At 41.9% G+C, this 22,301-nt stretch overlaps 1 protein-coding gene across 2 annotated transcripts in view; it reads left to right on the top strand.

Moving 5' to 3' along the window:
• Window positions 1–22,301, top strand: part of GATB (glutamyl-tRNA amidotransferase subunit B) — an 84,712-nt gene that overhangs the window by 13,617 nt on the left and 48,794 nt on the right. For both annotated transcript variants that reach the window (XM_049632275.1, XM_049632273.1), the window contains exons 3-5: window positions 18,405–18,518; window positions 20,851–21,049; window positions 21,521–21,643. In XM_049632275.1, the coding sequence (XP_049488232.1) occupies window positions 18,405–18,518; window positions 20,851–21,049; window positions 21,521–21,643 (436 nt within the window). The remainder of the gene's footprint in view (window positions 1–18,404; window positions 18,519–20,850; window positions 21,050–21,520; window positions 21,644–22,301) is intronic.

The raw sequence follows: 22,301 nt of genomic DNA, 5'->3' as shown, positions 1-22,301 counted from the left end.
AGAGAGAGAAAGAGAGCGCACATGTGCAGGGGAGGGAGCAGAGAATCCCAAGTAGGTTCTGTCAGTGTAGAGCAGAGCCCAACACCGGGTTTGATCTTGCAAACTGAACCATGAGATCATGACCTAAGCTGAAACCAAGAGTCTCATAGTGTTCAGAGTACAGATCTTTCACCTCCTTGGTTACATTTATTCCTAGATATGTTATTCTTCTTGATGCAATTATAAATGGGATTGTTTTCTTATATTCTTTTTCTGGTATTTCATTCTAATAAAAACACAACCAATTTCCGTATATTAATTTTGTATCCCTCAATGACATTTGTTAATTCTAATAGTTTTTTGTTGGAGTCTTTAAGGTCTTCTATATATAGTATCATGTCATCTACAAATAGTGGCAGTTTTTCTTCTTTCTTTTTTTTTTTTTTTTATAAGTTTATTTACTTTTTTTTTTGAGAGAGAGAGAGAGAGAGAGAGAGAGAATGAATCCCAAGCAGGCTGAGCGTTATCAGCATGGAGCCCGACTTGGGGCTCGATCTCATGAACCATCAAATCATGACCTGTGCCAAAATCAAGAATCGGACATTTAATGGACTGAGCCACCCAGGTGCCCCAGTTTTTCTTCTTATCAGTTTGGATGTCTTCTTTTTCCCTTGTCCCATTGCTATGACTAGGACTTCCAGTAATGTGTATTGATTATGATGTTAGCTGTGGGTTTGTCCTATATAGTCTTTATTACGTTGAGGTACATTGCCTGTATACCCATTTGTTGTGAGAGTTTATCATAAATGGTGTTGAATTTTGTCAAATACTTTTTCTACATTTGTTGAAATGATCATATTGTTTTTATCCTTCATTTTGTTAATGTGGTATATCACGTTAATTGTTTTTTGCAGACATTGAACCATCCTTGCATCCTTGGAATAAATCCCATTTGATTGTGGTATGACCCATTAAATGTGTCATTGAATTTGGTTTGCTAACATTTTGTTGAGAATTTTTGAATCTATGTTCATGAAAGATATTGCCCTTTAATTTTCTTTCTTTCCTCTTTTTTTTTTTTTTTTTTGTAGTATCTTTGGTTTGGTACTGAACTAATGCTGGACTCTTAGAATGAATTTGGAAGCATTCCTTCCTCTTCAGTTTTTTGGAATAGTTTGAAAAGGATAGGTGTTAGCTCTTCTTTAAATGTTTGGTAGAATTTACCCATGAAGCTGTCTGGTTCTGGACTTTTGTTTCTTTGGGGGTTTTTGATTACTGATTCAATTTCATTATTAATAATTGGTCTGTTCAGGTGTTCTATTTCTTCCTGATTCAGTCGTGGAAAGTTGTGTGTTTCTAGGAATTTATCCATTTCCTCCATGTTGTTCAGTTTGCAGGTGTATAATTGTAGTGGTCTGTCAAAATCTTTAGTATTTCTGTGATATAAGTTTCTCTTTCATTTCTGATTTTATTTGAGTCCTTTTTTTTTTCTGGGTAAGTCTCACCAAAGGTTTATTAATTTTGTTTTATCTTTTCTGTTTTTGTTTTTATTAAGACACATTTTTTTTCATAAGTAATTTATTGTCAAGTTAACTAACATACAGAGTATGTAGTGTGCTCTTGGCTTCAGGAGTAGAGTCCCATGATTCATCACTTAAATGCAACACCCAGTGCTCATCCCAACAAGGCCTCCTCCTCAATGCCCATCACCCACTTACCCCTCCTCCCCAACCCCCCCCCCCCACATCAACTCTAAGTTTGTTCTCTGTATTTAAGAGTCTCTTATGGGTTGGGTCCCTCTCAGTTTGTAACTTTTTTTTTCCTTCCCTTCCTACATGGTCTTCTGTTAAGTTTTCAAATTCCACATATGGGTGAGAACATATGATATCTTTCTCTGACTGACTTCACTTAGCATAATTACCCTGCAGTTCCATCCACATTGTTGCAGATGGCAAGATTTCATTGTTCACATAGCTGTTCAAGGCTAGCTGTGGGTGTGGCTGAGTGGGAGCAGTTTTGAAGGAGTATTAGTCTCAAATGAGCTACCTGCCAGTTATGGCAGGGTGGGAGCTGCTTTGGGGATTTGCTGGTCCTGACAGAGTCTGCCCATTGGGTATGGCAGAGTAGGAGCCATTATGGAGGGACACCTGCCAAGGCTAGCAGGTTGGGTGTGGCAGGTCCATGGAGGAACACAGGGGCAGGGTGAACAGTGCTCGCAAGAACTGGCTCTGGCCAGCAGTGGGCCAGCTAGGTAGAATCAGGGCAAGAAGAATAGTGCTTGCCAGTGCTTCTGTTCCTGGAGAATATTCCTACAGATCCCTGCCTCTTTCACATGCCCTAAAACTCATCATACATCTACTTCACATATGGCCCGGGTACTTTTCCATCTTCTGCCTCTGTGCTCAGTCTCCAAGCAAGTTAGCTTATGCATAGGCCCTTTAAGAGAAGACACTTGGTTTCCTATATCTCTGGCTCCCTTGGAGGTAAGCCCCACTCATTTTCAAAACTCTTAGAGTTAAGCCCCGCTGATTTTCAAAGCTCAACATTATGGGGGGCTCATCTTCCCAGTATAGTGCCCCAGGGTAGGGGGTGTCTGATGTGAATCTTTTTTTGCATTTATTTATTTTTTTTTTTTTTAATTTTTAAATATTTACTTAGAGAATCCCAAGCATACTCCGTGCTGTCAGCACAGAGCCTGACGTGGAGCTTGATCTCATGAACTGTGAGATCATGACCTGAGCTGAAATCCAGTCAGATGCATAACCAACTGAGCCACCCAGGTGCCCCCGGTGTGGATCTGGAAGCCCTCACTCCTCAAGGAGGATCTCCACACGTGTGATATTACTCCCACTTGTGGATCCCACGTCAGTGGAGGAGGACCCAATACACATCTCTCCCCCTCCTACCATTCTCCCATTCTTGCTGTGGCTGTTTATAACTTTAGCTGTGGAAGAATGTTCTGCTGCTCTTCAGGTCTTTTTCAGAGAGGGCTGCTCTATGTAGCTGCAGTCTTGGAGTGCCTATGGGAGGAGATGAGTACAGGATCCTCCTACTCCACGGTCTTGATCATCCATTTACCCATTGCCTTTAAAAGCTATCATTTTCCAAAAAGAATTTATCCTTTATCCTTTATCATTATCCAAAAAAAATTATTGAATAATTGCCTTCACCTTTGTATGGAAATGATGGTGCCATCTCATTCCTCTTAAGAAACAACAAAAAGTGGGGCACCTGAGTGGCTCAGTCAGTTAAGTGTCCGACTCTGGCTCAGGTCATGATCTCGTGGTTTGCGAGTTTGAGCCCCACATTGGTCTCTGGGCTGACAGCTCAGAGCCTGAGGCCTGTTTCAGATTCTGTGTCTCCCTCTCTCTCTCTCTGCCCCTTCTCTGCTCACACACTCTCTCTAAAAAATAAATCATTAAAAAAATTTTTTTTAGTAAATAAAAAAAGAGACAACAAAAAGCAATATGATAGAATTGAAAGGTTCAGCCAGCTATGGTGGGAGACCCATGAGGAAACTGAGGTTTTGTCTTGCCCTCCACCCCAACCTTGGGGAACCTGAGGAAAGTCACCTGGCCTTTTCCCCAGGTGACTCTCCTAGGCCTGCAAAGCATCTCTCTAACCCAGCCGTGTTTCTCTGCTGCTATCTCCCTTTTTCCTGATAAGGGAACATCTCTAGGCAGCATACTCGGTCTTCCCAGAGATTCATTCCTGAGAATGAAACCTTCAGTATTGTATTTGGAAAGGGATTTTCTCCCATTTCCACATTCCCTTATGCTGGTTTGTTTTCCCCTCAAAATATGTGCTTGGATGAGAGATTGCACACAGTAACAGCGAACCCTTGTCAGAAAAGATGGTGCTATACTTAGAACACATAACTGTTTGTAATGAATTTGGTACACTACTGCACCAAAAAGTCTGTCATACTAGAAAGTGAGGCGGGGATATGTAGAAAATAAAATATAAACACATTACCAAAGATACCCAGGAGTATGAAAGCTTAGGGGTCTTTTGTTGATATAAATATACAGTAGTTAAAAAAATTACCTAACAGTGTTCTGTGACGCTATTTTTGTCTCTGACATTCAGGCAGCTCATACAGGCTTTGTACTGGTGATTTATACTAACAGCCTGTAATAAAAATGCAGCCTGAAATCATGCAGCTGGGTACCATTCATTTTTCCTCCATGGACAGTACCAGAACTTAAAAAATTGCAGCAGACATGTAAAAGCTCTTCCCTCACAGGAAATGCATGCCCAGCCATGGCAGCTGGCCCTCCTGGGTTTCTTCTGCTCTATGGAGTCATTGGTGATGCTGTGCAGGTTTCTAGATTGGTTTTATGAGTATGAGAAAAGAATTTCCAGGAAGATATTATGTGGTTTTAGGGGGTCACTAAAAATAAGACCCCCTTCTCCTTTTGAATCAGAACCAGTGGAGAAATCAACACAGAAGTCAGATAGAGATGAGCATATCAGCTTTATTACAAATAATGACTTGATTGAAAAATGCAACCTGATACATAGCCAAATAACTTCTAACACTTTCTGCTTAAGTTGAACTGGCTCCCCAAAACTGTAGGCCTTTCACTTGTTGGGGAAGAGCCTGCTTCTACAGAAGACTTTTCAAGTGTCCACAGTATACCAGAATATATCATCTCTGTGGGCATGCTGATCGGAAAGAGCTCATATAGCTTTGATGATTTATGCTAGAGGCCTGTAAAAAAATGTTCAGCCAGAGGGGCCAACTCCCATGTGCTTGCTTCCTTTTCCCAAAGTCACTATAGTCAAGTCACTCCTCTTTTGGGAGAACAAAGTATGGAGTAGAGAGCAAAATCTAGCTATGGTAACATAGGAACAGGAGAATGGAGAATGCCCACTCTGCCTTCAAAAGCATGGGACAGTTTTATTGTGTCTGGCAGTAGATGTGAACTACTCTTTTTGGATAGGTTCTGTGGAATTCTTTCTCCATCCCACAAGTATATATACACTTGTCATCTGAGGCCATTGGGAGGGGTCTTCCTTACCTGGTCATTTCTGTGTGTATTTTCGGCTTTATATTAATATGGTGAGGGGGTGAGGTGGGGAATGGTTGGCTATTCTGTACACTGCAGCATCTTGGGGAATTTTTTTCCTTAGCTCTTTTTAAAATCTTGGCAAAGTTTGGAAGTCATTTTGCCATTGGCATCTCAGATGACAAACGTCAGCTTGGTGAGGTTGGCATAGTTGGTGTAGTCAGGCTGGGCTTCTCTGAAGAGCATTCTGTTCCTTGTGGCAGAGCGTTCTTGCCAGTGAGCCTTCATGTTTTCCAGCCTTCCACCACTGGTTGCATCGTTATAACAGGCCTAGAGCTGGGACAGGAAGAGGAAGTGGGAATATCAAAAAGCATTTGCATTCCCAGGAATCTTAAAGTATTCTGTTCCAAATTCTGATGCATGAATCTTCTTTCACAAGTGTAAAAGCAAGAAGCATAATCAATCAAGGGTCTTTGTCATGCTCTGCAGCTTTCTTAGGAGATGCAGGCAGGAAATAATATGTGATTGTCAATAGTGTCCTGAATTCTCAGTGATGTTTGCCAACTCATAGGCCACCCCAGTGAGCAAGGTCAGAGGCTCCAACCTCAGCCGACAGAAGAAGAAGCTGAGGGCTTTGCTGACTTGCCTTAGGGAGTCAGGGAGGTCAGGAGCCCAGTTAAAAATAGAAGTGAGAGTTGCCTGGTCCCCATTCTGCAGTATTTCTATTCTGCAGTATTTGCTAATTGTTCATTTCCAACACATAACAGGGATTTTTTTCCTTTATAGCTGGTTGTAAACTTTTAAGATGCCTATCCTCACTCATAACCTGTGTTTTCTTATCATAGCTGGCTAGCTATCTTAGTTGCCTTCTTTTTCTCTTCCATTTTTACATCTATGAACATAGAGAAGTTAATGTGAAAGCACTTCATGAACCCTCAAGGGGCATGTAAATGTTTTTGGTATTATTATGATACTCATATTCTTAACTTTGTGTCATTAAATTATAAATACTTGCATTTCATAGTGGCCAGTAGGTTTGGGCAAGGAATGGAGGTGGTTAAATATTTGTGTAATGCTCACTGAAATAACTTAAGGTTGCACATGTCACAACAGCATGAATTTATTTAAGATGAGGTTCTTGACCATGGATGTCTTTCAGAGAAGCACACATTGAGAAATTTCATGTACATTTACATAGTGAAGCAACAGAATGGAAGCATCAACAGAAAATAAGATACCCACACAGCTTTGGGGGAAGCTGGAAGTATTTTCAACCAGAAAATATATAGTTGGGGAAAATAATTTACCTACCAGGTAAAAAACAATAAACAAGTTGTCTTTCCATATTCTTGATTGCAAACATGTTGCCTATATGCAGGATTTATATACTTACATGTGGATAGTAGAGAATTCCCTGTCAACAGATTTTTCACGTTCCTGGAGGGTTGCACCATACTTCATCACCTCTGTAGGGCCTTAGTATGTCCCACTTAATGTTGGCATAGGAAAGTTTTAGATAGATACAGTATCTAGAATGTTTTCCTTTCCACAGCTGATTTTCAGCAGCAGTGAATATAAGCCTCTGATACACATGTACATTTTATGAGTTAGCATGAGTTTAAATAGCTCCTGTCTCCTCCAGGCTCTCTCTCCCTCTTATGGCTTGTAATATCTCACCATCCTCTCAGGTAGAATTATCTACTCCTTTCTCCTGCCCCCACACTTTTTATTTTGAAGAAATTCAAACTTATGAAAAAGTTGAAAAAATAGTACAGTGCACATCCATCCTGCACCTAGATTGTTTTTCCCTCTGGTTGAGTCATTTGAGAGTAGGTTGCAGACATCATGGCACTTTACCCATAAATACCTTAGCATCTCTCTCCTAAGGAGCAAAAACCTCCTCTTCTCTGCTCACTGAGAACTGATCACAACTAACAGCGATACAACACTATTCTCTAAAACACCGTTCATACTCAGGTTTCCACAGTTGCCTCAGCATTATCCTTTATTTTCTTCTCCCCAGGCCAGGACCCATTCAAAGATCACATACTGCAACTAGTTTTCTTGTCTCTTTGGTATCATTTCCTTCCTTTTTCTTTCTCCTTTCCCTTCCCTTCTTTTAAAAGTCCAGGCCAAGTTCTTTTGTAATCTATTTTTAAAGCAAACATGATTAAGGAAATGGGGTGTTTTGCCCTATGAAGGCTTGGCTTCTTTCTTTTTCTTTTACTTGTTAACCTCCATGATTTCATGGCTTGCCATGAAGCCTCTAAGGAGATGTATTCCTGTTGGGTGCATAAAATTAAAGATAGTTTTTTCTTCCTAAAAATGTACATCCTGATAGACTCCTCCAAAGGCTCGCTCCTCAGGACACTCATCAGGGACTGATGAACGCAGCAGGTACATGTGCCTGTAGGACTTTGCTTTTGGTATTCACAGGCCTTGTTCCACCAAATTCCCTATCCATCCCACTAGTGAATACCCAGCTAGCATTTTTTTTTTTCCTCTTCAAATTTTTATTTAAATTCTAGTTAGGTAACATACAGTGCAATATTGCTTTCAGGAGTAGAACTCTGGGGTTCATCACTTACATACAGCACCCAGTGCTCACCACAAGTGGCCTCCTTAGTACCCATCACCAGCTAGCCCATCTCCCACCCACGTGCCTCCGCCAACCCTCAGTTTGTTCTCTATCATTAAGAGTCTCTTATGGTTTGTTTCCTTCTCTCTTTTTTCCCCCTCCCATATGTTCATCTGCTTTGTTTGCGAAATCTTACGGTATTTGTCTTTCACTGATTTATTTCACATAGCATAATACACTGTAGCTCCATCCATGTCACTGCAAATGACAAGGTTTCATTCTTTTTGATGGCTGAGTAAAATTCCGTTGTGTATGTATACACATACCTATATATACCACTCCTTTATACACACACACACACACACACACACACACACACACACCCCATACCTCCTTTATCCATTCATCAGTTGATGGATATTTGGGCTCTTTGTTTTCATAGTTAGGCTATTGTTAATAATGCTGCCATAAACATTGGGGTGCATGTACCCTGTATTTTTGTATCCTTTGGTAAATACCTAGTAGTGCCATTGCTGAATCATAGGGTACTTCTATTTTTAACCTTTTGAGGAACCTCCGTACTGTTTTCCAGAGTGGCTGCGCCAGTTTGCATTCCCACCAACAATGCAGAGGGTTCTCCTTTTTCCACATCCTCACCAACACTTACTGTTTCTTATGTTGTTAATTTTAGCCATTTGACAGGTGTGAGGTGATGTCTCATTGTGGTTTTGATTTGTATTTCCCTGATGATAAGTAATGTTGATCATCTTTTCAGGTGTCTGTTAGTTGTCTGGATGTCTTCTTTGGAAAAATGTCTAGTCATGTCTTCTGCCCATTAATTGGATTATCTGTTTTTTGGGTGTTGAGTTTGCTAAGTTCTTTATAGATTTTGGATACTAACGCTTTATCTGATATGTCATTTGCAAATATCTTCTTCCATTCTGTAGTCTGCCTTTTAGTTTTGTTGATTGTTTCCTTTGCTGTACAGAAGCTTTTTATCTTGATGAGGTCCCAATTGTTCATGTTTGCTTTTGTTTTCCTTGCCACCGGAGACATGTCTAGTAAGAAGTTGCTACAGCTGAAGTTAAAGCGGTTTGCCACCTGTGTTCTCCTCTAGGATTTTGATGGTTTCCTGTCTCACATTTAGGTATTTCATCCATTTTGAGTTTATTTTTGTGTAAGAAAGTGGTCCAGGTTAATTCTTCTGCATGTCGCTGTCCGGCTTTCCCAACACCATTTGTTGAAGAGACTGTCTTTTTTCCATTGGATATTCCTTCTTGCTTTGTTGAAGATTAGTTGACCATATAGTTGTGGGTCCATGTCTGGGTTTTCTATTCTGTTCCATTGATCTGTGTGTCTGTTTTTGTACCAGTACCATACTGTCTTGATGAATACAGCTTGAAGTCTGGAATCCTGATGCCTCCAGCTTTGCTTTTCTTTTCCAGGGTTGCTTTGGTTATTTGGGGTCTTTTGTGGTTCCATACAGATTTTAGAATTAGCTTTGTGAAAAATGCTGGTAGTATTTTGATAGGAATTGTGTTAAATGTGTGAATTTCTTTGGGTAGTATAGACATTTTAACAATGTTTGTTCTTCCAGTCCATGAGCATGGAATGTTTTTCCATTTCTTTGTGCCCTGTTCAGTTTCTTTCATAAGTGTTCAATAGTATTCAGCCCATAGATCTTTCATTCAGCATACAGACCGTTGGTTAGGTTTATTCCTAGGTATCTTACAGGTTTTGGTACAGCTGCAAATGGGATCAATTCCTTGATTTATTTTTTCTGCTGCTTCATTATTGGTATATAGAAATGCAGCAGATTTCTGTACATTGATTTTATATCCTATGACTACTGAATTCATGTATTAGTTCTAACAGTTTTTTGGTGGGGTCTTTCGGGTTTCCTCAGAGTATCTTGTCTGTAAATAGTGAAAGTCTGAGTTCTTCCTTGCTGATTTGTATGCCTTTTATTTCTTTTTGTTGTCTGATTGCTGAGTCTAATACTTCCAGTACTATGTTAGATAGTAATTAGTGAGAGTGGACATCTGTCTTGTTCATGACTGTAGAGGAAAAGTTCTGTTTTTCTGCTTTGAGGGTGATATTAGGTGTGGGTCTTTCATATATGGCCTTTATGATGTTGAGGTATGTTCCATCTATCCCTGCTTTGTTGATGGTTTTTATCAAGAATGAAGGCTGAAATGCCTTTCTAGAGTTTGGTTGGTTCGGGCCAGTTGTTTCATTTCTCAGCAAGTCAGATCTTTCACCATAATACTGTTCTTCTATACAAAGATGAAAGTAGATCTCATTCTGAATCATTAGAGCTTTTGACTTATGAAATTTCTTACCACTATCACTGATTACTCTTGAGATTTCAGTGATATGAAACAGTTTGTCATGCCACTAAATTTCTCCAGGTAGATAATCTTGTGAGTAAATTTTAGGATAGATTAGAAAAGACTCAGCAGTTTCGGTATGGGGTCAATCTAAAATGAATGGGTTTGTGTGTTTAGCCTTTTTGACATTAATATATTTATTCTTAAAAGTTATAAACAAGAGAAAGACAAATTTCAGAGTTGGGGGGGGGAATCTTTCTCCAATAAAGATTGTGGCCCCATCCCAAAGTTTTATTGAAAAAGAACAGTGATTTTTTTTTCTTAAACATTATTCCTGTATCTACTTCATGCCTTCTTCATACATCTCTTCTCCCCAGCCTGTCTGCATTTCAAACATATTTACTGTCTCAGAAGACAGGAAGCCACAAATGTGTGGTGGACATCAATGAGATGACGGTAAAAATTGGCTCATTTAACTAATTTACAACTATTCAACTTGTTAGAAGGTAGCTCCTTTGATTTGAGAATGGGAGTTTTTTCCAGCCACAGGCATGCATGCAGTGTTATCTGGGAAAATTTTGGGTCACCATAAAACAGAGACAGTGAAGTAATACAAGTTTCCTGAGGCATTAAGAAATATGGTCTCTGTTGCACTGGAGATAACACACTAATTATCACAAAAGGTGTTGGTTATCATTTAAGGGGGAAATAGCATGTTGACATAATACATAATTTCAGCATCTGTTGTGCCTTACTTTTGATTGTAAATCTAGAGTAATGGATCTGTGGAGCTGTTTAGACCTTTTCTCATTAGAATCTTTTGCCTCCTAGGAAAGCTTGCATATGAAAGATTCAAATGAGATGGGCATTCTGCCTTTAATAACACTTGAGTTCTGAAATCAGTATTTTCTAAATGTCTACCATGTGTTGAGTAATTTTGTTTAATTCACAGAACAACCCTGCAAAATTACTATTCTCTAACAGATAAGGAAACTGAGGCTGAGAGAGGTTAGGTAATTTGTGTAAGGTCACACAGCTAGTAACAGTAGAGATTAGATTCAGATCTTTCTGACTCCATTTTGTCCCAGTTTGTCAATTAGTAAAAGTCTTCTCATAGATCAGTTTGACTGCAATGAGTAATGCCAAATTAATAACTGTTGGAAATGTTGTGGGAAAGAGACCAGTTTAATATATATACCCAATCTTGCTTTTTACTGGCTGTCAGTCGCTCTTAAGCCTTCCTGTCTGATTTGGCTAAGTGGCCAAGCTTGAGACTCCACAAATGAACATATAGTAGCTAGGCCATTGGCCTCCAACCCCAAAGGGAAGTCCAAGCAAACCAGGCTGTGCCCTGTGAGAAGTTTTAACTAGGTTAGATATGGGTCTAGAGTTGCCAAGGTTTTTTCTTCTTTTTCGTACGATCCACAGGTAGATGTCAGATCTTAGATGCCAGTGGTCTGTGGAAAAGCAAGAGAGATTGCTCCAGCTCTAAAGACCAAGCTGGTCTAGGCTAGCCATAGCTGGTGGTGACTGTGGGCACCAGGTCCCCCTTGCCAGGTGGGCAGAGGCTAGAGGAGGATGGAATCCCACCTGAGGAGATTGGGCCTTCTGGCACTTTGGACCAGCACAACATCCTTGCCTTTGATCTTGACCAGACGTCGGGAGTAGAATTGGTGCAAGAGGATAAAGAGGAACCTTGGAACTGAAGAACAGTCAAAACTGCCAAACCACACCCTTCTTTGGAACAAGAATTGTTTCCTGTGAAGTGCATATTTGATATTTTTTCCCTTTTGTGAAAGAGGGATTTAAACAAAAGAAAATACAGCATTCTCTTTCTCCTTTTCCCTAGGCAGTGCCCATGTTTAGGCATAAAGAACATATATTTATATGGGTATATCCTTATAAACATTAATATCTGCATAAAGCTAGTAACTTCTGATGGTAAAATTTCACTTTAAAAAAATTAACTAACTGACCAGTTTTCACAAGCTTAATTTTCATAGCTCTCGTGAGTGTTTGTATTTGTTTTGGGTGATGATAAAAGAGCTCTGTGGTGAGAAGGGATGTGGGGATGCAGAAATGGGGGAACAGTTTTCTCTACCATAAGGAAAATTTATCTGTGTAGTTTTTTTCTTTGAATATGAATTAGAGGGAGTTCATGTTTTGAAATAAATTTATGGTTAGCAGTAAGATAAAGGCCCATTTTACTGCCTTATTTTTACTTAATAAATCTTAATTACTTTCTATCCATAAATTAAAGCATTTACCATGCTGTATCTTAATCATCAGATTTGTCATATATAGCATTAATTTCACAGAATAATTGCCATTTGGGCTTTTTGTAAAACATCACCTTATAGTCTTCACTCCAAAAGAAGTGCTAACTAGAATTTCAGCGAGTACACGAGTCTTGTCATGTTACCTCCATTTTTATTTTTATTTTTTTAATTTTTTTTTTTTTAACGTTTATTTATTTTTGAGACAGAGAGAGACAGAGCATGAATGGGGGAGGGTCAGAGAGAGGGAGACACAGAATCTGAAACAGGCTCCGGGCTCTGAGCTGTCAGCACAGGGGCCCGATGTGGGGCTCGAACTCACGGACCGCGAGATCGTGACCTGAGCCGAAGTCGGCGCTCAACTGACTGAGCCACCCAGGCGCCCCTAACCTCCATTTTTAAAGGAGGCACTGATACCAGTTGGACTAACTTTGGGGATCACCAGTTAAGGATGAAGTAGGAAGGGGAGAGAAATGGTATGAATTACAGATTGTTATGAAAGGCAGTTTTATTTCTTTGAAGTGCATCACAAAATATTTCCTGGTATAGATCCCAGGGACTGACTTCACTGAATAGACTTATTTATAATTACTAGAATTCCAGGAAATTCTAGTGAATATTATATTGACTTAAGTGCGTTATATAATCTTCTTCATTCAGCTTATTTGCTTAGCAAATCCTTTCCTAATAGTTAGTATATAGACTTAGAGTTTGTTCCAGCCCAAGTTGAGTTATCACAGATGTTCCTTAGAAATTAGTAGCATTTCATGATTTTTTGGCTCCCAGTCTGTGAAAAAGGAGTCCACGAAATTTTCAGTTTTATGTTGATTGGATAGACGTGAGAGTGGCATCAAATATTAGCTATTATCAAAAGTCACAGAAGTGAATATAAAAATGTGTGTATTTGCTGTGCAGTTGTGGCCCGTGTATACCCATATCACACCTCACTGTTCCTCTGCTCTGCTGAGTATCACTGGGGAACTGCCCACACACACTTCTGTTTCTGGTGCCTCCGCTCAGCTGGTAAAAGACCGGAAGTGGGAGGAAAGGAGCCACAGGGTATTTCTCCTTCCCTAGCCTCCTCTGGCAACACCTCTGGTAGTGGCTGGGTCTCATCCCTGGCTCCACCTCCCAGGAGACAGGTCTGCTGTGTTTCTGGGGTCCTCTGGGTCCCCTGTGCCCCGGATCCAGTGATGCTGCTTCTCCCCACCCCCATCCCTCCATCAAGGGGTAGAAATGGCTTCCTGCTGTTGAGAGTCTCCTAAATTGCATTACAGTGCCCTCTGTGATGTCCCAGCTCTTTGTCATCTGTGTAATAAAGTCTCTTTTTTCAGGTGGTTCTGTTTTACATACTAAGGGTGGTTTCTATCTCTTGACACATATATTTTATAGAACAATTTTGCTTTTATTTCATTGCTTATAGTCTTTTGGATGTTGATAAAGGGAATGTTAAATTATTCATTACCTCGGTTAATGTTTAATCAGCTTGGTATTGCATTTAAGTGTGGGGGGGGAGCAAAGAGGAATAAGATAAAATGATTTGACTACCCTCAGGGAGCTCAGTCTGCTTGGAAGCTGGTGCTTTACCAGAGTGCATGGGTGCTGGAGAAGGAGTACCTAGACTGCAGTGGGGGCAGGACATCCAAGGCTTGCCAGGTGCTGAGATCTTGTTCAAGTGGATGAGAATACAGGGCATTACCAGCAGAAGCAGCAGTCTGCACAAAGGGTGTCAAATACATGTTTGCATGAGAGTCTATGGGATTAGGGACAGTGGAAGAAGAGGAAGCTAGAAAGGTAGGGGTTAAATCATGAAGGACATAGGAGACTCCCCCAAAGACTTGCACTTTCTTTACAGTGATGAGAAGTGGTGAAGAAGGTTTTTAAGCAGGGGCATTGCATGGACAGATTTCCTCTTTAGAAAGATTGCTTTTGAATGGGTGTGGAGGAGATGTTGAGGGCTGGAATGGAGGGAGACAAACTTGGCCAGGTGGTTTGTGCAGAAATCTCAGTTGGAGGGGATGATGCTTGAATAGAGGCCTGAATTAAACCAGAGGATTTGAGAGGAAGGCGGGGTGGTGGAGAGGGGTGAGTCAGGATATACTGAGAGGTGGAATATGTGCAGCTTGGTGAATTGGGGCGGTTGGGGGGGAAGATGTGTTGGGAGTTGTTATTAAATGATGGCCCATTTTACTCAGAGATTAGGAAATACTTGCTTAAAACTAGAAGACTGTTTCTCAAATTGGGGTCACAATGTGTCCTTGGAGGTCTGATGCATGTTTCTTCTACCTCTGCCTCTCTTATTTTCTGATTAAATAAAAGAGCCTCTCCACTTATTTTATAAATCATTTCGTGGGTACTTGTGTCTAAGGGTTTCAGAAACCTAGAAATAGAACATCCCCTGCTAAAGGTCCACTCATCATCAAATCTTCCACATGCCAGAGACTGTGTATTGTTTTGCAAATTGAAAAGAACACAGTGCTTGCTCTCTAGGAGTTCAACCTCTGAAAACAAACCTAGAGAGAAAAAAACTGCTAAGAAAAAGATGTTAGAAACGATACCTGCCTGAACTTATCTACAGCAGAGTTTGGTTTGAGTTGCTGCTCCAGAGTTACAGCCAGGTATTTGCAGTTTACATAGCTATCAATACGCTTTATTCTTTGAAGATTCAAGGTAGAGTGTCGTAATTGAGAGCTGGAGTTCCGGGGGTCTTCCTGGCTCTGCCACTTATCATATGTGTCACCTTGGCCAAATTACTTTATCTCTAGAACCCCCTTCATTATCTGTAAGATGCCCTATGATTACTGAAAGGGTTAAATGGCTAACGTATGTGTTGTGCATGGCACACCTCCTGACACAATGCAGTGTGCAATAAATACTCACCGATGATCATTCCCGAAGCCAGAGCGAAGCCTCTTCTAAGACTCAGTTGAGACCGGTGTGCTGTGTGAGTTCCAAGGATTGTTACTTTCCTTCTGCATTAAAGCTGTTGGGGCTAAACCTGAGATCCTTTGTAGTCACTTTATGTTAATTTTAAAGAAAATCCTGGGACATGCTTTCTTCGGGAGAAGTTAGCTCTTTGGATTTTCAAGTTACCTCTTTGATCCCATTATACATGATTGGTTTTTGCTTCAGGAAACTTCTAGAAACCAGTGTGAAGGCCTGGAGATTGAGACATCACTGCCTCTCTGAAACCTTGCCTTGATATGCATCACCTCCATCCTCATTGGAGTTCAACACACATTAATTGAGCACCGCTATTTTTCAGTTCCTTATTAGGCTCCAGGGATGCAAGGATGAACTGATAATTCCCATCCTCGTGAAAATTAGTCTAATGGAAATATATGTAAATAAGTTCAGTCCACTGTATTACTAGCACAAATGGAAGTGTGTAGACGATCAAGAGGGGTACAAAGGGAAGAATAGTAAGGAGAGTTTCGCAGGTTTGGTGACATCTCAGTAGATTTTGAATGGAATGAGAAAAGGGAGAGTCCACAGGTCAGCGTGGTTTGTATAGGTGATGGACCATATGGGGTGGTGGGGAGCGGAATGTGACAGGAGATGAAATTGAAGATGGGGGGTGGGAACTGGATCTTATAAAAGCTTAGCCTGTGGGCGTTGGGAGCCATTGAGTGATTTTAAGCAATGAAATGCTGTAGGATTTACATTTTTAGCAAGATCTTCCCAGTATAGCAGGTGAACTTGAGAAGGATGTTGGAGATGCTGGCACGTTCATGTCCCCACTACAGATTCATTGAGGCCAGTGACAGAGTCCTATTTACCTTTGTATCTCTAAAATCTAGTACTTTATAGACACTTCAGAAGTTTCTCAGAATAAAGACAGCCCAAGTTGAATTTTCCAATTCTGCATCCCATTCTCGCAACATGCTGACCTGGACCTCCATCTGTCATAAGCAGCTTGACTAAGATCATAATAAATTCTTTTTTCTTGGCATTCTTTTAACTGGCACTCTCTATTTACTAGCCCCTCTGTGCAGCTATAGTGTGGAGATGATTGATGCTTATAATTCTGACCCTGAAGTACTTCAAGTCTTCTAAATCATCAAAAAAAGATTAAAGTATATTCAATATTGCTGTAATGTTTATGTGTTTTCCCGCATTCTTATTCTTTGGAAATTGATGGTTTCTCAAATGCCTGCATCCTCTTGTGCACACAGGCACAGTGGGAGTCTGTGATCACCCACAACCCCTCACTCCCTCGCAGGGCCAGGTACAGGGAGTTTGTTAGCAATGCACGTGCAGAAATGAGCAAGCAAAACAAAGCTGGGTTCTCTTCATGTCTAGAAGGAGGAAGCAGGTTGGCCCCCCGAGGGGCAGACCCGACAGAGATGAGAGAGAAAACAGTGGGAATAATAAAGCAAGAACTGGTACGGATTAGCAAGACAGGCAGTTTACAGCAAGCCCCCACTACGGTAGAGCCCAGGAGGAATAGGGCTCCGGGCTGGGACACAAGCTTCACATTCTTGTGTGCCTTGACCCAAATCATCAGGCTGGGATTTGGCAGTGTTCTCTGCCAGCTATATTTGTATTGCAGTAACAACTGTTCAGTAAAATACCAAACATTAACAAGTGAAAACATCAGTAATTAGAGAGCATCCTGTTCCCCCCCCCCCCCCCCCCACATCTCTTCATGAAAACCATTATTACTGCAGAGCTAACAATATTACTTGCCCCAGAATGAAGAAATCCAAATAGAAGTCCATTTTCTAACCTGGTTTCTGAAGAAAATGCATATAATGATGTTACTAGGAGGGAGATTTCACTGTTTGAGTTCTCTTTCGGGGGTGGTATATTGCAGTGAGTAGAGACGCCTCTTACCTTTCTGTTGTACAGATTTGTCTTCAAAATCTGTGTTTGATCAAGTTCTGCCTGTGCTGGAGTGCCCCACTCATTATTCCAGCCTGGAGAGCCGGTCCCTAAACCACAGGGATTCTGTTTGTCACTCACTAGGCAAGGGCTTGTGTGGACCTTAGAGCTGACTTTACCATTTGCCAACTCAGTGATTTGGGTGACTCTCTTAGGATCTCTGGGTCTTAGTTTTTTCTTTACTGAAATAAAATAATACAAATTCCTTCTTTACAGGGTTGCTGTGAAGCTGAAATAAAATGGTGGATGTGGAAAGCCCTATATAAATAAAAGTATACTAAATATACTAATGAACATCATAAATATTCTAATAAAGAGTAGAAGTATGTTTCATTAGCAAGTACAAAAATTTTTCATCTTCAAAAATTTTCCCGAAGCAGAGTGGGGAAATGAACTAACTAGATAGGGATTTGTTACTATGGAGTAGATGTTCTGTCTGTTACTTTATGCATTCTGCAAGGTAGGTATTAAACCCTTATTTCAGAGATGAGGAAACTAAGTCTTCACACACTTATACATAGCAGAAGTGGGGTTTGGACCTGCTTACTCCAGAACTTAATGCTTTCACCTTGTCTCTAGTTGCCGGTCTTATTCCTTACCCCACATCCCCACCCCCCGAAGTTCTTTAAAAAGCTGTTCGTGTCCTTTTGGGCTGGGAAGTTTGCTAGCCATTTCTTGGTCGTTCACTCCTGAAAGTGGGATGGGGTGGGATCTAGAAGGAACCTGTGAGGTACGACAGCCCCTGGAAGGACCAGAGAGGCTCAGGAAGAGTCGGGGTGCAGGGCACACTCGGTCTGTACCTCTAGTGAGTCCACCAGGCCTGGACCGAAACTGAGGAGGCAGGCATGCCCCATTTCCCAGCCCTTGAGGAAATGGCTGTGGCCGTTTTTCCAGAAGATTTTTCCCGGAGTTCCCAGAAGTTTGTTCTTCTTCTGGCGAAGTGTTTTCCAACCTCGCTGAGGTGGCTTGGTGAGCTGCTTCTTGGCTCCTCCTCTTAGGAATCAGTGCCTCTCCTGTATTCTGACCAATTCCTTGTTCTGTTTTAGGATTAAGTTTATTCCATGTAACCCTGCTGGGCTTTTCTGGGTCCCTCCCTGTTAACTTTGATGTGGCAGTTCCTGAAGTTCCCCGTGGAACCCACCACTGCATGCATTTTCTTTTTTATATAAAGTTTTCCCGGTTCCAGAGGATCAGAGCCTACTTGCGAACTGGAGCTGCCCACACAGAGAACCAGAGATAATGCCTGTTGAAGGGCCAGATTGAATATTCAGGGAGGATGTCAGTGTGTGGGAGAAGCATTTGTTCAGACTGGATCTGAGAGATGCTGTGCGTCCTGTCTCCATAGGTTCTCAACAGGAGATGCGTCGAAGCGGCGGTGATGACAGGCCTGGCACTGAACTGCCACATAAACAAGAAGTCCTTGTTTGACAGGAAGCACTACTTCTATGCAGACCTCCCTGTAAGTACGCTTGGCGGCCCGCCCTGTGTACGGCCTCAGAGCTGGGGGGCTTGACGCGAGGGAGGGGGGCCGCGCCTCTCATGTTTTCAGTCAGAGCTCTGTCCGTGTCAGCGGGAGGTTCTGCCTGGCCCTGATGAAGGCAGGTGCCCCCCGATGTTTACTAGATTGGATGCAGTTGTCCTGATTGCTGACTCCTTGCTTAGCCTCATGCTTCTGCCGGCTCCCTCGTAATTGAACGGGGAGTAGAAGCCAGCGTTCTCGGGCTCAGCCCAGCCGCGGTGTTTGGCGCTAATTGCCTGTTAGGTCAAATCTAACTCTGTGGCTGATGCAACAGTAAATGCATACTGTAGCTTTGCAGATGGAGTGATAGCTTCCCTCTTTGAAGTTGAAGTTACCAGTAATAGGACTGTCTCCTCCAGGGACGTTTCTGTCATCTCACGAGGAGCACATAAGTGGACAATAGTAAGCGGAAACATGAACCAGAAGCCTCGACTGACGACAGTAATTGTCTGTGCAGTAAACCCAATATTAACCTGCTTTTTCCTTAAAATTATAGTTTCTTCTTTAGGAGAAGCCAGGGTGAAGTAGAGCCAGTTTTTCATAATGTTGAACTGAACCGAAACTGTAACGTTGAGTGGGTTTCCCAAAATAGTATTTCATTTGATCTGAGCCTCTGATTAGTAAGTATGCCCTTTCTTCAGATTTAGAAAAACGATAGCGAAGATACTGCTTCCCGTTATTCTCCTTGAACTGAAGATGAGGGTGAGCTGGTTGTTAGTGGGTGAGGGTGGAAGTGCAATTAAATACAAAATGCGACTGGAACCTTATTTCTCCAATTGCTTGCTTGCTGCTTTCCCCTCTGGCTGCCACCCGTTAGCAAATTCTGTCGCTTGGTAGGATGAAGGGAATGAAACTGCTTTTTTTTCCATCTTTTGAGAGTGCTAATCAGTTCGGTTAAGGTGGGGGACTTAGCATGCAACTAAAATGAGACTTAATTATCTGTGGCTTTCTGTTCTTTCTGGCCCAGGTGGCTCAGATAACCAGAGTTAGTCTTGCCAAATTTTACATGGAACATACTTCTGTAAAACGTCTTTGTTGTTTATCTGAATAAACAGTTCATTCAAATCCAAATATGACTGAGCATCCTGTATTTTATTCAACAACCCTATTCGGAGTTTAATTTTTATACATTGCGACTTGCTATTTCAGCACAGAGTTGACCCAGTGCAGTGGTTCTCAAAGGACGGTCCCCATGCCACTAGGATCAGCATCTCCTGGGGACTTGGTAGAAATATAAATCTCAGGTGCTGCCCCAGAGCTGCAGAATGAGAAACTCTTCGGGTGGGGCCAGTCTGTTTCGACCAGCCTGCCAGAGGACTCCTGATGCAGAGGAAGTGTGAAAAATGCCAGCCTGGTGGCTAAGAGCAGAGTGTGGAGCCAGACCATCCGGTGTTCAAATCCTGACGTGGATACTTACTAGCCCTGTGGCTTAGGACAAGGCACTTAACTCCTTCCCTGCTCCGTATCTCCCTCATAGGGTTGTCGTGAGGATTAAATGGTGTGAAGAACTCAGAACAGTGTCTGGGACCCCATAAGCACTGCGGGGGCTTCAGCTGCTATTCTCTGTTCTCCAGTTCTCCATATCAACCTCCTGTCTCTTTAATGTGTGCTGATGCATGTGTGTGTTTGGAAGTCCTTCCACCTCTACTTAGAAGGAGGTGAGGGAATCCTTGCAACATCCATCAGTATTTTAGTACTACATGTTTTCTTAGCCGAGTGTGAGTGTCACAGCATTTTCTAGCGAGGGAAATGGGAAGTTGGGTCATGGAGGGCAGCTGGCATGATTGGTTCCCTTAAAGAGCAGGAACAAAACAAGCGTAAAGGCACTAGCAACTGCTGTCTCCCGCGCTGAGAGTAGATGGCAAAATGCTTAGCCAGCACTTCCTAATAAGGAGGGTCTGTCAAGAGCCCAGTAATCAGATGCAGGGTTTAGGCTAATGAGCTAAGTGGAAACAATAAATTCTTCTCTTAGAGGCCTCTGACAGTGAGATTATTGTTATTCCCCAATTTGTAGGGAAGATGGGATTCGTGTTTATTGCATCATGATTGGGGGTTGGGGGAGGTTCAGGGAAGGTAAGGGAGGGGGAAAAGCCAGAAGAGGCCAGGTTAAATTACAGCTAAATTGCATAAACTAATTTTCTTCTCCTTTTCCTTTTTTCTTCTGTTGTGTTTTTAAGTAAACCTCTAGTCTTAGTGACATAAAAAGAAATAGTGAACTGGACTCCCGCTCACATTTATGGCCTAATCACTGTGTAACTCATGTTGTGTGCAGGCAGGCTACCAAATTACTCAACAGAGACTCCCGATTGCTGTGAATGGGAGCCTGGCATACAGTGTCTGTGTGGGGAAGAAATGGAGGCAGGTGATCACCAAGACCGTGAGGATCAAGCAGATCCAGCTGGAGCAAGACAGTGGCAAAAGCCTCCACGATGAGCTGCGGTCTCAGACACTCATCGATTTGAACAGGGCAGGTAGGCTTGGAGATTTTCTCTTGCCTTTCCTTCCAGCCAACCCTCTTCCCCCCTAGAGTTTTCCCAAATCAGTTGAGCAAATAGGCCCAAGAGTTTCACAGATCCAGATCAAATATCAGCATTGGTATTGGCACAACTGACTCGAGAACTCAGCCTGAACTGTGATTACCATTGGGCTTGCTAATAACCCACCAATAACTGTGATTATCGTCAGGCTTGCTAATAACCTATCCCTAAAATGTGATAAATGTAGCCACCTTGTCACCGACCCCACAGCTCGATCTCTCAAGCAGACACTGAAAGAACCAAAGTTAAAAATCAAAATTTGAAGGGGAGGAGAAACCATTCAAAGGCTAGAACCCGTGTTGAGACTCCATCAGTGATGCAGGGTTTTCCTGAGACTTCAGCCTGATTTATCTGGAGGTCAGTTTGGAGAGCTGCGGTCAGGCTGACCCTGCCTCTCTTTGGTAGGAGTTGGCCTTCTGGAAGTGGTGCTGGAGCCGGACATGTCCTGTGGAGAAGAGGCAGCAACAGCCGTCAGAGAGCTGCAGCTGATACTTCAAGCACTGGGGACCAGCCAGGCAAATATGGCAGGTACAAGCCACAGAGGAGCTGTCGGTCGTGACCCTCCTTCTTGATCTTCTTTTTCCGCTTCCCAGGTGTCTTCTCACTGGAGTGTTTTCTGCATCAGCTGCAATGGGGTTGTTTACGTGTTTTGTCAGCCTTTAGACCTCTGGGGTTTTTTTCCTTAGAGTTTTCCTTGGATTCCTTAATGAGCCCCTAGTCAAAACTAAACACACCAACAGCAACGGCACCAAGGCACTGAGCCCAAGAATATGAGATTAGGAGTTGTTAAAAAAAAAAAAAAAAAAAAAATTCAGCTGAGTAAATTTGAAGATGAGACTGGCTTTATTTAAAGATTCATGAATCAGGCAGCATCTCATCTAGCTAATAGGAAGTAGCTCCAAGGAGTTGTACAAAATGGAAGACTTTTATAGAGAGAAAGGAGTGATAAAGGAAGTTTTATAGCAGAGACCGTATTGTTTCAGGTAAGGTCACCTTTCTTTGGGGGGCGGGGTTTGTCATGCAGATTACCTCTCTGGTGTTGATCAGGAACTTCCAGGTCAACTGGATAAAAGGTCACGGTCCTGGGAGAGGCTGAAACTACACTTAAGTTTTGGTTTGCTATACTGGGGGTGAGCGACTTCTTTCTTTCTTTCTTTCTTTCTTTCTTTCTTTCTTTCTTTCTTTC

This window comes from Panthera uncia, chromosome B1 (assembly GCF_023721935.1).
Source record: "Panthera uncia isolate 11264 chromosome B1, Puncia_PCG_1.0, whole genome shotgun sequence".
Taxonomy (NCBI): Eukaryota; Metazoa; Chordata; class Mammalia; order Carnivora; family Felidae; genus Panthera; species Panthera uncia.
This window is presented reverse-complemented; position numbering and strand designations above follow the sequence as displayed.